We start from the raw sequence: 15,238 nt of genomic DNA, 5'->3' as shown, positions 1-15,238 counted from the left end.
TGAATGCGGAACAATCAAATATTCTTCCACCGCAGCGCGTCTCAAACAAAGCCTGAAAATAACAAGGTCATGGTTAGAGCCCTGTGTGACAAGCACGGCAGCACGCTTTCATCAGCCTGATTTCCAACAAAACACTGACGGCTACATTTGATTCTTTGGTTGAAAGCATTTAATAACCAAAGAGTCGTGAATATGTGTGTTTGGTCTTTTTTTTCAAGGCTGGTGTGTTCCTTATATTTCGCTTTAAAAGCTTGTTTGCAGCACTGAAGTAATACATTTCTGCTCTGACCGAACACATAAGCCCTGGCGCCATTTGTTAATCCCTCCTGTGCAGACATGAAATACTGTGCGTGTGTAAATAAGCCCGGCTCGTACGTGTGCTAAGATTCAGCCACGAGGCTGCGCTCAGTAAATGGCTCAGAATGGGAAAATGGTGGCATAAATCACAATAACAGCCTTAACAGTCACAATGTTGCCTTGATTATCTACCAAGAAGCAGTATGGCAGTGCATTTAATGATGCTTCTGCTTTGCAGCATTCAAAAAGAGCCGGACGGTCATTTGTGCCTCTGGTAATTGTATCTCTGCTGTTGCGGAAAGTTGAATTATTGGCCTTGTCTGAATGTGTTGAACTGTTCACAAAAGCCTGGAGCTGCGCCGCCAATGATCTATATTTTTGCTTCTTTATAGTAGGAGTACTTATTGATTTGACATGTCACCTGCCCAGAATCGGTTATGAAGAAGCTGGTAATCAGTCATTTGAGAGGAGAGGTTGTTTGTCTCCGTTTCTGACTCCATCTCTGTTTCTCTGTTTGTGTCCCCTGGCTCTCTGTGGTGCAGGCTGAAAGTAAAAGGAGGGACGGAATAGGGAAAAAAAAGAAGAATGACATCTCACAATTGTACTCAGAGGTTTTTGTTTTTTAGCTCTGCGGGGAGAAAACACAATACGAGAGCCCTTATTGCCCCCGGCTGCCTCGCTGGTGATTTTTCCTCCCTCTCACATGGACCTGTTTGAACGGATATTCTCATATTTCTACAACATACGAAGATTCTTATCATTTTACATCAAATAGTATGTTCAAGGATAGGATGAAGACATTGCCCTTGGGTTCGCCTTGTCAGCACTTTGTCGTTGCCTGGGCTATTCAAGGATTTAGATTTTTATTGCGCTTATATTTCCAGTATTCAGCTAAAAAACAAACTTTTTTTACTCCCCTGTGAAAATATTACTTATTCTCTTCAGATCTGAGGTCATTTTCTTTTTTTCTTTCTTAGTCTCAGTGGAGCCTTTGGTCATAACACAATATTTGTCCCTTCCTGCAGAGATTTGTTGGGAATGTGAATTCGGAGGCTGTGGTCCAGAACAAGCTGTCCCACCCAGTGAGAACGCGCTTCCTGCGTTTCATCCCTCTTGACTGGAACCCCAGTGGCTGGCTGGGCCTCAGAGTGGAGGTGTACGGCTGCTCTTACAGTGAGTAACACACACACCCCGCAGTTATTACCACAGACTGAAAGCACTCTGTCTGCACATCAAACCTCAGTGGCTTCACCACCTAGAAGGATTCGTTCATTTATACATCTGGCTCTGCAGCCGCACTCTCTTGATAGAGAGTAATGAGGACTATTTTCTCTTTACTTAGTTTTAACACGGTGTTTGATGTGCCAGACATCGGTGAAATGACAACCAGGGTGTAAAATATGTATGCACAGTGATCTCTTCACGTTCCTGACTTTCAGAATAAGACTCTAAATGAAATGCACAGAGTCAGCAGCTTGAGAAGAACGCTGGAACATCTGGCGGTACTGGAATACTGTCAATTAACATCCGAATCATGTTTTTCATGTTTGAAGGAGGATATTGTTTTGGAGACACACAGTGAAAACATTTCATGTAGCTATATATACATAGACTTTTCATACTGTGTATAGGAATGGAAAACAATTCTGACAGTTCTTTGCTAGTTTATTTAGCAGGCGGTTATTCACATTGTAGCAGCTAAAACCAACAAAGAGCTGTGTGGATGTTGCTGCCACATACTGTAGGATTTGTTCAAACTGTTCTCATAAAGGGATATTCTAGACATTCCCATGAAAAGTTATGCTGTAAATTCTTGGCTATCATCTGAGATTAATTCATAGAAATTTGTTGGATTCCCACGAAATGTTGCCGGTTTATGTAGAATAAACACTGTGAATTCACTGAGAGTGGGAAGGACCATCAAAACTGCATCCAGCAGTTGGAGGAACGTTATTTTAAGTCTTATCCACTTTTTTCTAAACGGAAACGTGTTTTTTGTGCATAAACCTAACGCAAGTAGTTTAATGTAACAACAATATTAACTTTTTTTAAAACCGCAAGCACCACATGTTTAAAACAGCAACTGTTATTTCATTATAAATCATAGCCTGTTATTAGAATACATTGATTTGTGTGAATGACAAATAAATACAAAACCTAGAGATAAGGTAAGATAAGATAGTCTTTATTGTCATTCTACTTTGTCATTGTACAGATACCTAAATAAATAAAATAACAAAGACAAGGCAGTAAGTATATTGCACATATTGAATGATATTGCATGTTAGAGTTAAAGAGACAGATAATGAAAAAAGGTTGTTAAGGTAACACGTGCTAGGGGGCCACTTAATAACAAAATCATGATTATTTGATATTGTAAAAAGAATTCACCAATTTAATTGTAAAAATATCTATATATCAAACATAATTAGATTTTTGCAGCTTAAACACAGTAAAAATTACAAAAGAAGTAACTAGGTACGGTAGCTGGGATGTGCCAATCCTTGGATCATTTGTGAAAATTTCTGCTGGTTAAAGTGCATCTCATGTTGTCAGCATCTTGCCGTGATGTTTGGCTTCATTACTACAAATAATTACCTTTTAAAAGTTACTACAGCTTTAATTTTGTGTTGATTTTAGCGCCACATGTGGACAAAAGCGGTAGTGCTTCTATAAGCACCACCACCTTGTCTTAAAGATTTTCATCCAGCTCCACACGTTTGTTTTTGGAAGCCATTGAAAGAAAGATGCAGCTTCTTTTGAATACAATGTCTCTTCAGAAACACAGCTGTTGGCAGGATGCATAAGGGAATGTATCTATTTGTGGCTTTGTACGATTAATAACTGTAATTAACGATGCTAAAAGTGAACTTTGTTTACTTATAAGTTGTCCCTTCAGCTCTACACCTCCCTCATTCTGCATTCTACCTCTAAACAAAGTAAATTTTGTTTGAGCCACCAACATGAATTCGTATACTAAACCACGTCTCACAATGTTTTTCATTCCTGTTGGGGATGAGGGCGACCAAAAGGCTCAATACTAAAATTGTCTAAAGAAAAATCTCCTCCTGCTTCTTTTTAGTCTGCTTACCTTCTACTCCCTGCCAGCTTTGCTTGGGAAAATATAAACACAGGCTCTTCTTCTGGTCTGCATGCTGTAAATCTTTCATCTGATTTCTTGTGGAATCAGACCGGAGACAGGCATTAGGAATAACCATATAGAAACAGCCAATCTTCTTGCTGATGGTCTCTTTTGCTTATGTAGGTCATATAGACGCATCAATATTAAATTGTTATATAACCACTAAAGCACTCCTTTTAGCTGCTTTAAGATAATTAATTCTTGAAATAGCATGATTTAATTAATATCTTCAAAGATTAAATCATAATAGATTACATTCAAATTATGCTATACTTGTAATTTTAATGAGACGTTAAAACAAGATTTTTTTTTTTTTAATTTTGGAGCTTGTACAGTGCAGGATAAAAAGGCGCACAGTAGCATTTATATCCTGAGCTATCATCGGTAAAAACATGTAATGGGGATTCACTGACACACCTCTCCCACGCATTGTGAGGCAGCACTAACTAGATGAGCTGGTGGATTAATGCACTGTGAAACACTGTCAGAAAATCCCACATGATGAGTTTTATGATGCCCAACCACCACACAGTGGCAAAGTGCATTATATTAGAAAAATGATGCAGCCTTGTGTACTCCTTGTGCCTCCATTTGGTCGATATATCTCTGGATTCAGGGATGTGTCTGCTTATAAAGGACTGAAAATACCAAATGAATCACACTATAAGTGAGGAATAAGTTAAGTTAGAGAAATTGCTAATCTGCTGTGAAAGACTGAGAAAGGTTACAGTGGCGTGAAGCTCATTCAGCTGCATTATAGACTGCAATGTATGCAGGAGTGTGTCTCTGAAGCAGGATTATATAGAGGTGACACTGAGGATGCCACAGATCTCATATCTTCACGTCAGGACTCAGAGAGGAGAGTGAAACAGGGAGAGAGTAATTGAGATTGAGATTGTCACCATTTTGACAGAAAAATAGCCTGTTTTGGTACCCTACTCTGCTCCTTCCTCACTCGTTTTTGCTGTAAAACAACAGTGTGATCAACAGAGCTGCACGTCTCCTGACAGTCTGTATAAAGACTGATAAACCTGCGCGCTTATTTGGTTTTGGGCTCCGCTGTGCAAAGACTGTTACTGCTGCTTAATTACATTTTTAATTGTTTGGTTTGTTTTGATGCTGGTAATGTTGAATGGGAGGAAAATTGAATTTAACAGAAATTATAGCAGCCTGTGGTTATGATGTGCCTCACATTAAATCTCACTATATGACCCAGTCAATCCCTAAAGAATCAATACAGCTGATAGTAAATCTTGGTTTGTGTCGACGACTGCATCGATGAAATCGATCAACAAAAAATAAATAAAAAAGATCCTCCTCGTGTAAGGTTATGTTCTGTTTGCCACAACAACATTTTTTGTTTTTATTTAGCATTAATCACATGCATGTTAAAGGAACACTCCACCGTTTTTTCATATTAAAACATGTTATTCGGTCAAGTAAGACGAGTTGATACAGACCTCTTGCGTCTCAATGCGTGCACTCAATCGCCCTGGCGTGCGGCGTCACTTGGCTAGCACTCAGCTTAGCCCCGTTCATTCATTAGGATCCAAACAGATGGACAGTTAGAAGCGACCAAACTCCTCCACGTTTTCCCTATTTAAATACAGCTACACGAGTAGTTAAACGAACCTCAGGAGTGATGAGTGATGATATTACTGCGCCGAGTCGAAGTGCTCCCAAGTGCTATTCCGCCATACATTATAGTTCTCCTTTTTATCCACTTAGAAAAGCACCACGTTTTATTTTGTGTCGCCATACTTGGTCGTTTAACTACTCGTGTAGCTGTATTTAAATAGGGAAAACGTGGAGGAGTTTGGTCGCTTCTAACTGTCCATCTGTTTGGATCCTAATGAATGGGGCTAAGCTAAGTGCTAGCCAAGTGGCGCCGCACGCCAGGGCGATTGAGTGCACGCATTGAGACGCAAGAGGTCTGTATCAACTCGTCTTACTTGACCGAATAACATGTTTTAATATGAAAAAACGGTGGAGTGTTCCTTTAAGACACAATTTATATCATATAATTTGTATCATCAAAAAATAGAACATGGTGTGTTTTGTTTTTAAAGAGAAGATAAAATCACATAAAATATACATGAAGACATGCAATCATACCCATACATATGTTATACTAGACTTCTATACATATGGAAACAAAATATTGGCATTTTGGGGAAATATTACACTTACCTTTTCTGCCAAACTTCCTCAAATCAAATTACTACGAAAGTGATTATTCTCATTACAAAAATGAATGAAGGGGGATTTATTATCATTAATTAAGGTTTAACGTTTGTGTTTTGGGTTCCTTCTAAAACATTTTAGATGCTTTAAAGAAACAAAAACACATTATTTTCCTCCTGCAATCTCCATTAGTCTCTACAATATTTGGTTGTTGTATGTGCAGCACGGTTTGGCAGAGTGAATGTAGATCACCGGGTGTGTTGATTATTAAATGCTCTTTTTGCTGGCCACATCACTGGACTCACAGCTCTGAAACAGCTGGGCCAATTAACAGTTCAGGAAACAGAGAAGATTGTTTGCCTCAGGACAAGTCTGGATGGTGCAGTGTCACAACAGATCTGCACCAGAACACAGATGGAGTTTTGTTTCGGTAGTTTTTACAATAAAGATCGAAGATAAAAAATGAATTAATTGATTTGATGAAAGTGTTACTAGAATTTGGAGTGATGCTTTTTCAAGCAATAATTCTAATGCATTGATAGTGTTTGCACTGCTGTGTGTTTCAATCATGATTTCAAAAACTTGTTATCAAATGATTGAATCAGCAGTAATTAGCTCAGAAGAATGGCAAAAAACTTCCTGGTTTGACATTATAAAAGACAGTTTAAAATGTAAAATTAATGCACGTAAATGCCGGAAATTAAGGTGTTTTAAGGACGAGGCATCCCCCACTTGGCGTCGTTCATAATTACTACAGTAAGTAGAGGGGGCCACTAAAGGTTAATACAGCAGCCCTGCCCTGTTGATGCGCTGATAACAACTTACTGGCCTAAAAGCAGTTAGAGCTGGACCCTACTAGCCAATACTTGTTTGCTGATAACACCCATTCAATCATCTAGAATCAGGTGGTTTCCAGGATGAGACATGACGCCACTTCATAAAAAAAATAGAAATAATTTTAACCGAGCAAAAGGTCTGTATGGTTACACATAAGCATCCTTGAGTCGTTTTTAAACAGTGAAATGCAAGTAAACGCAGTAAAGACCACACATAACAGCACTAATAGATACTGCAGGGATTTCATGAAGCAGAGGAGAAGGCTTTCATACAACAAATCATAGGAATTTCACTTGAGCCCCCTTCCAAAAAAATCCCAGTTTGCTCTGATTGTTTAGTGTTTTTAGTCTTCTGCACTTGCACTCTTGGTGTCTCTGCACGGTCATTGCAGCCGGGGAAAGACTTTAATGACACTGTAGCTGTGTGAGAATGAGTGTTTGATGCCACAGAGTACCTACACCAACTTTATGGAAATCTCACTATTGACTCAATGGGATCTTGTGTGGGGAACATTTTAGTTCAGTTTCCAGTACTAATTTAAGAGTTTTTGCGCTTCTCTTGCAGAGTCATATGTTGCAGACTTTGATGGCAGAAGCTCCCTGCTTTATCGGTTCAACCAGAAGTCCATGTCAACGGTGAAGGACGTGATCTCTCTGCGCTTCAAGAGTCATCAGGCCGAGGGCGTTTTACTGCACGGAGAGGGGCAGAGAGGAGATTACATCACCCTGGAGCTTCACCGGGGAAGATTGGACCTTTACCTTAACTTAGGTGAACTTCGCCTTCCACAGCTTCCCCCCACGAAAATCAATTTTTTATTTCCACAAGAATTTAGTCTCACAGTCAGGATGGAGAGGTATTACAGCCATGCAGGGGATGTCATTTGTCCATCTCACCTCAGTTCCACCCGGTGATGACAACAGTTTCTGCACGACATGCCGAAGACCAGAGTTTTGGCTTTGGCTTTAACAAAAGTAAACACAGAAAACAAAGCATTGCATGTATGAAATTGATGACAAAGAACTGGTTAAAACCTACACCACCTTCATTTTACAGCTGGAACTCAAGTAAATAGTATCTTATAAATGGAAAGAATAACCTATAGAAACAGAAATAAACAAGAATGATCAAAACTACGGAATAAATGGACTAAATTTAAGAATCCCATTTTAAAAAAATATTACAGTACACAGCCCTGAGATATTTCTTTTTGGTTATTTTTTATGTGAATGTAGTTGTATGTAGGGATGTATTATTAGATATTAGATGACTATGTAAGTGTATACATGTAAGTACTAATCTACTTAATTGATTTATTTATCCAGCTTGTTAACCTTATTGTTTACTAGTTTACAATGATGAATTATCCACTATTAATCAGATACATTTTGCAGGAATGCTACAAGTATGAAGAATATGATATGTAAACAAATGTAAATGTCTATTAACTTGTGCAATAAAGTAAAAAAAAGAAAGAAAGAAAGAAAGAAAGAAAGAAAGAAAGAAAGAAAGAAAACAAGGCATGTAGAGGTACAGGTGCTGAATCAACAATAATGACATGAATATATAAGTAAATAAAATATTTAACATAAATCATCAACAATAAGAGATCAAAAGGGTTAAAATTATTAAATTGAAACATTTACAGCCAGATATGCTCGCCTCTGAAGAAAATATAATAATAATAATAATACATTAAATGTATATAGCGCTTTTTTTTTTTTTTTTTTTTTTTAAGATATTTTTTGGGGCATTTGTAGCTTTTATTGAGAGTACAGAGAGTGAAAGGGGGAGACAGAGGGGAAGACATGCGGGAAAGGGCGCCGAGCCGGATTCGAACCCGGGCCGCCCGCTCACGAGGACTGGGCCTCTGTGGTACGCGCTCTACCAGGTGCGCCACTGGGAACGCCCATATATAGCGCTTTTAAAGGTACTCAAAGTTGCTTAACATGACAGGAAATTAGACACACACAAACACAAAATACAGAAGAAAACAACTAAACAGAGATGAGAGATTATGAGTTCAGGTATTGTAAGCTATTTTGAAAAGGTGGGTTTTGAGTTGGTTTTTGAGGATGTGGGGAGGTAGTTCCAGAGGGTTGGGGCAGCAGTGGAGAAGGCTCTGTCGCCAATGGTGTGGTGCTTGGTCCTGGTGATGGGGGTCAGTAGGTTGGTGTCTGAAGATCTGAGGTTGTGGGTGGGGCAGTGACGTTGGAGCAGATCTGTGAGGTATGGGGGAGCAAGGTTATTGAGGGCTTTGTAGGTGATGAGCAGGATCTTAAAGTGGATTCTGTGCTGGATAGGGAGCCAGTGAAGGTGCTGAAGGATGGGCGTGATGTGGTCTCTGGAGCGGGAGTGGGTGAGCAATCGGGCAGCTTTGGACATATTGTAGTTATTGAAGGTTGGTGGAGGGGAGGCCGTAGAGAATGCTGTTGCAATAGTCCAGTCTGGAAAAGATATGATAGCGAAACGGTTTCAACTGTGCAAATGTTTGACACTTATAGTTGAAAAATTACTTTAAAAATCTCTCATTAACAGAATTGTATGTTGCTATTTTTCTGTTTACAGAGTAATTCTTTGTCCAAATGACAATTCAAGCAGCTTTTATATCAATTTTCAGTTCTTTATTCGAGTATATATCATCGAAGTGAATGAATCTGACTAAATGATTTGTGTTTGTGGGTTTAATTGCCTTTGTTCTGCTCCTGCGAGTCTCATTGTGACTGTGAAAGCTGTGGAGCTGCTCACCGTGTTCCTTCTCTTTGTGTTCCTCCAGACGACAGCCGGCTCCGGTTCAGCAGCGGTCGCGTCGCAGTCACCGTGGGCAGCCTGCTGGACGACCAGCAGTGGCACTCTGTCCATATTGAGCGATTCAACAAGCAGGTCAACCTCACGGTGGACTCCCACATGCAGCACTTTCAGACCAAAGGAGAAGGACATTCTCTGGAGGTGGACTACGAGGTGAGTTAGTAAATGGCATAACTGGAAGCTTTGTAAATGTGAATTTATAGCTCACGATGAATTCATCCGACGAGGGCCACACGACCCTGTCATTAACAACACAGGGACATCGGTGGAGTAATGAGCCTTGGAGCACTATAGTAAACAGAATCAAGTCTGTGCTCTGTGAGCCTGTTGGGAAGAGGCATGTTTTCAACTGATGTCTCCATAATGAATGATAGAAATGTAGCAAGTTATTTTGGTTGTCTCAAAGGAAAGACTGCCAACAGTGTCTGTCAATCTCTGAAGACTTTAGCTCAGAATTTAACTGGTGTGACTCAACATAGAACGCTGCGGAAATGTATTTTTAATTCAAGAATATTCAAACAATATTCTGCCAGAAGAGATTAATGCGATACTGTCTGTCCTCTTACAGTAATTTAGAAGCCCATCAGTTGATTGGTCACTAATACACATGGGACGGTATGCAATATTTATGATTATCCTGGTCAAAATAATTGTGATTCACAATGTCACCCCGATAAGAAGAGACTAAAGCTCTTTATTGAACACCTTAACTCATAATCTACACAGATGGGTGTAAAAGCATCTGCTAAATGACCTTGTAGAATTAAAACCAGTGCTCCAAGTGGGCTGGAACTCACCACTTCTCACAAGCTGCTGGTACTCTGTTCTGCCCTCTCTATGTCAGGCTCTTTGGGCGAGTTATACAGCTCTGAATAAACTTCAGTATTTCACCTTTAAACATTTTGCTGTTGCTTCATAATTTTATGAAATGCCATGATGCTGCAGTTACATGACTCCGCTCCACTGAACTCAAACAAACTGTTGTCCGTTCTCTCTGCATTTAAGGATGAGTAACTGGAGCAGAAGCAGCATGTCAATTATTTGCAAGGTCATTTAAACCAAATAAACAAAAGAGTGTAGACTGTACAGTATTTTTTCTGCAAGAAAGAAGTTTAGTGAAAAAAGTGATTATACTCCTTAAAAACACAATTATGCTTTTAAGGGAAAATAATGAGTTTATTTTGATGGGCGCCTTGTAGGATTGCAAAGGGGTGGAAAATGTCTGGTAAATTTCCAGAAACTTTCCATGGGAAGTTAAGATGGGGATTTTAGATGGAAATTATGGGAATGTTTGGGAATATATGGGAATTAAATGGAAATTGGGGGTTAAAGCAGATATCCATGCAAAATAATACATAATACATAATACTTTTAAAAAGTGACATTTCATCAGATTTATTTGTAAGTAGAACTTTATCAAGTTTTAATTATTTTATTGAACAACAGTTTCGACTTCAAGGTGCATTCAGGTGCACCTTTAGCACCATTTCTTTTCCAGTTAAAGCTTAAAAGTCTCAAGATACAAGTGAGAAGGTTCATTTTATGTAAAATACAATAAATTGTTCTTCTTGATTTTAACTGTTATTTATGGTTTCTGGCCAAATTAATGTTAGTTTTAAAGGAAAAACTGTCGTGAGCTGCAAACAAATCACAGGAGAAAATATCAGCTATGGTGTCAACACCCAGACATGGAACAGTAAAAGAGAGTCCACACCAGTTTTAGACCAGTGCTAACGTTATACTTGTGATGATATTCATGATTCTCTAATAATAAAGTAAATTCAACATGAGTGTTCTTTATTGTGATTCACAATAAAATTGGATATCTGTACATCCCGAGCCTCTAAAGCCCTCCCCCAAACAGAGATTTTTCAATCATACTATATACATGCAAGATAATAATAAAAATAATATAATTTATGCAGCCATCATGTGCACTTTAACACTCTTTTACAGTATGTTTCAGGCAAAATTGATGATAAAATGGTAAATGGACCTGCACTTATATAGCGCTTTTCTAGTCGCTTTGTGACCACTCAAAGCGCTTTACACTACAGACTGCGCTCATTCACCCATTCACACACACATTCATACTGGTGGCAGAGGCTACCCTAAACGGTGCCACCTGCCACCATTTGGAATTCATTCTCACACAGATGAACGCAGCATCGGGAGCAATTTGGGGTTCAGTATCTTGCTCAAGGAAACTTCGACATGTAAGCTGCCATGGTCAGGGATCGAACCACCAACCATCCGATCAGTTGACAACCCGCTCTACCAACTGAACCGCCGATAGATGGCTAGAAATGAGAAACCAGCTGTTTTTTCTGCACATTTCCAATTAGCGTTTCAAAACTACACATTTCTCATTATAAATCTGCATTTATGAACCGCCTATGTCTTGTGTGAAAATGGAAAGTTTGTCATAGCAACAGTATCTCAAGTGGCGAGGCTTTCACTAAAGGTCAGTTCCTAATTATAACACCCTGGAAGATGCAGAATGGTTAGTGCTGAAATACAACGTGCATACTACTAATGGAAAGAAAAATAGATAGTATGTGGACACCTGATCATTATTCCGACGTGATTGATAATAATGTTCGTCCAAAGTACACATAAATGTGAGCTGTATCAGACCCCGCTCTTCTGGGGAGGCTTTCAGAAAGATTATGGAACCTGGCTGCAGGGATTTGCTCTCATTCAGACACAACAGCATTAGTGAGCTCCAGCACTGATGGCGGCCGATAAGGTCTGGCTCAGAGTCAGAGTTCCAGTTCATCCCAAAGCTGTTTGATGGCTCTCTGTGCAGGCCAGCCAAGTTCTTCCACACCGAAATCGTACAGAAAACCTTTTTCTTTCAGGACCAGTCTTTGTGCACAGGGGTATTGTTATGTAGAAGAAGAAAAAGATTTCCCTTTGTTAAACTAAAGGACATATGCCAACGCCTGAAAAACAGCCGCAGACCAGAATTCTGTATGCATATAGTCGCTCTACAGTGTATGTTTGGATCTAGTGAGTGGGTGTTGTTTTCTCACTTACTGAATCACTGACTCAGCTGTTCATGCAGCAACTGGTGAGAATATGTGTGAGTGCATGTATTTTCAGACTGTTGTTTTAACATACATCAAATACAGAACAGAATATGAGTTACAATAGATCACATGAATATACATTTCTTATTCTTTATGTTGGATAAAGGTTTGCATGTAGTGCTAAGAGGTCTACGTCTTGTGTTTTCCCTTCATCAAAGCTGAGTTTTGGAGGCATCCCGCTGCCGGGTAAACCTGGCACCTTTTTGAGGAAGAACTTCCACGGCTGCATGGAGAACCTCTACTACAACGGGATCAACATCATAGACCTGGCAAAGAGACGCAAGCCCCAGATACACAGTGTGGTGAGTTGCATGGAACACGTATACTACAAATTGTCTGATTTCCTTTTTGAAAATGTGTGTCCAAAAACTTGAGCAATACTGATATCAATATTTTTTCTGTTATTTTCATATAATACTCTGAACCCTGTCTCATTAAAATGTTGCCAAAAATAAACCGTTTGGAATAACCAAATCCTGCTAAAAAAACCTTAAATTCTGCTCGTCAGCGACACTGTGAAGCCATGATTGATTCTGCTGAGACGAAGGGTCACATGACAAATGTTCACTGAAAATCTGTTTATACAGAGCAGAGAGGAGAGGACAGGAGAGGCTGGAAGCATGGAAATAGTACAATATGTATAGCATGTGGAGACACAATATTTATTTTTCCAATGTTCATGACACTTGTGGGCACTTGTTCAATATATACATTTTTACAAAATAATTTATCAGAGCAATTGCGTTTTTTCTTTTTTATGATTTATGTCATTATTATTGTTATTCTGCACAAAAGACATGTTTTAACTGTTCCCACATCTAGCCAGGATTATGCTGATTCCATAGAGCTGCAGGACTTATAGATTTTACATATAAATAATGTATTGCAGTGAAATACAAGGCCACAGTGATTAAGATGTAAAAAGGGTTCAGAGGGTGTGTAATTATTATTTATTTATGTATTTAATCTTGAGAAATCATTGACGGCAAGTCCCTTATTTCAATGACGTTGAGGGTACAATTACAACAACTAAAAAAAACTAACAAACAACCAAAAAATGTTTCATACTTTTTAAGTGTATGCAGCAGAAAAAAACAAGCAGTTTCCCCCTTTTTTTCATGTCTGCACTTCAAGCATTCGCCCATCAGTTGAGCGAGTGGAATAATGACTATGAAACAAGACGTAATATATGATGGAGCGTTGCCTCCAGGGGCTTTATAAAACAATAGAAACCACTCTCTGTTGCATCTTACTGTAAGAGATGTTCACCCAACCTTTTCATGCAAGATGCAGTGAGTGGAGTCTGTCATCGGTAATATTTAAGGTTTTTCAAAACCATCAGCCATGATGTGGAGTTAAGCTAGACGTTTTAAACTGTTAAAAATAATTATATACAGTTACAGCAGATGATGTGGTAATGTAGCTGAAAAAAAAAAAGAAAATCTCAAGGTAATCTATTGCTTTTCTGTAGGACTATTATATAGCTATAATGAGCTAATATCAACCCATTGACCTATATTAGTGTGAGAAAGTACTTTACTATATGAAAGGCCCTTTCACAAGAGCAGAGAAATTATGAGAGATGGAAACTAATGTTATATAAATAATGATATTTTAAGAGTTAGAACAAGGGATCAGAGAGTTCACACATGTGGGCACATGCACTATATCGCCCTTTCAGTGTAATTCTATAGTAGAGCAGGAGGTGTTCAGAGTGCAGCCTGTGCTCACAGTGAGGAGCAGATAATAACGTATGACAGCTGTCTGACACAAATAAATATGTCTGATCGACGTTCATATGAGTCTCCTGTGTCACAGGTGTATGTAAGAGCTTTTCTCCATTAATTCAGGTCACCTCTCAGTGAACTATGGGCCTATATGTGATATTTTTCATTTAATTCTTAACATATAACCGAAGGCTGTATAAATACCAGGAGAAACATATATGGAGGAAAGTAAGCAAATGCATCTTATGAGCTGCATGTTGTTTGCAAGTGCCCTTGAGGTTATTGCAACCTTGTGCCACTGTATATATTATATATTTCATGTTTCATTTTCTATTTCAACTAAACTCAGATATATGAACACTGGGCAAAACTATAAGCACAAAAAAGGAAAAATAATAAGAACAAGCAGGCAAATGGCTGAAACATTTTGTTCTGCACCCCGAAGTGCTTCAGCTGTGCATTTCAATGCTTTCATTTAATACACTACCACTGTGTCAAACCAAACCCCCTAACAAGCATCGGTCAGGTTATGCATGACTACTAGTATGAACCTACTGGTTGTCATTAAAGCAAATGCTGTCGGATAAATTTAGAGATTTCTGTGGACTACTTGCAACTTCATCATTCCTGCGACTTCAATATGGCGCCGGTAAAATTGTCAAGAACAACTTCAGCATGCCTGTTCTAGTCTTTAATACCAATGGACTAATATAGGTCATTATTGGGCTTATTCATTGGTCTGAAAATACATGGTGTTCACAATGGAAGTGTAATCACTAAAGTACCTATACTGGGACATAATCATCGTCACAGTGATGCTAATGTGCTGATTATTTCAGCCAGGGTCAGTGTGGTAGTTGAGTCAACACTTCTCAAGTCCCAAAGATTGCCTCAATTTCTCCCTTCTGAGACCTTCAAAGAGCTGATATACAAAAAAAAAAGTTTGACATTAAACATAATGACACACTGTCAACCTTTCAGGGATTTTAATTAGTTCTTCAAAAATCAACCAGTGGTTCCAAAATCCAGAGAAACTGAAAAGATATCGACATTAACATTCCAAAGTCAACTTTTATAATGTTTTTTGTTCCATTTCTTTATATGCAATTGTTGAGAAAGTCATTTTTTAAGATATGCTCAACTCCAATGTGCAA

The 15,238-nt window shown here is 38.7% G+C and overlaps 1 protein-coding gene across 1 annotated transcript in view; it reads left to right on the top strand.

Annotated features, from left to right (window-relative positions):
- The window catches only part of cntnap5a (contactin associated protein family member 5a), a 137,048-nt gene that overhangs the window by 38,415 nt on the left and 83,395 nt on the right, over positions 1–15,238 (top strand). Inside the window, exons 4-7 of the mRNA XM_059342270.1 lie at positions 1,323–1,470; positions 7,025–7,228; positions 9,234–9,418; positions 12,516–12,659. Of these exons, the coding sequence (XP_059198253.1) occupies positions 1,323–1,470; positions 7,025–7,228; positions 9,234–9,418; positions 12,516–12,659 (681 nt within the window). The remainder of the gene's footprint in view (positions 1–1,322; positions 1,471–7,024; positions 7,229–9,233; positions 9,419–12,515; positions 12,660–15,238) is intronic.

The sequence above is a fragment of the Centropristis striata genome, chromosome 10 (assembly GCF_030273125.1).
Source record: "Centropristis striata isolate RG_2023a ecotype Rhode Island chromosome 10, C.striata_1.0, whole genome shotgun sequence".
In the NCBI taxonomy this organism is placed as follows: domain Eukaryota; kingdom Metazoa; phylum Chordata; class Actinopteri; order Perciformes; family Serranidae; genus Centropristis; species Centropristis striata.
Note: the sequence above shows the minus strand (reverse complement) of the source record. Positions and strands in the feature narration are given on the sequence as shown.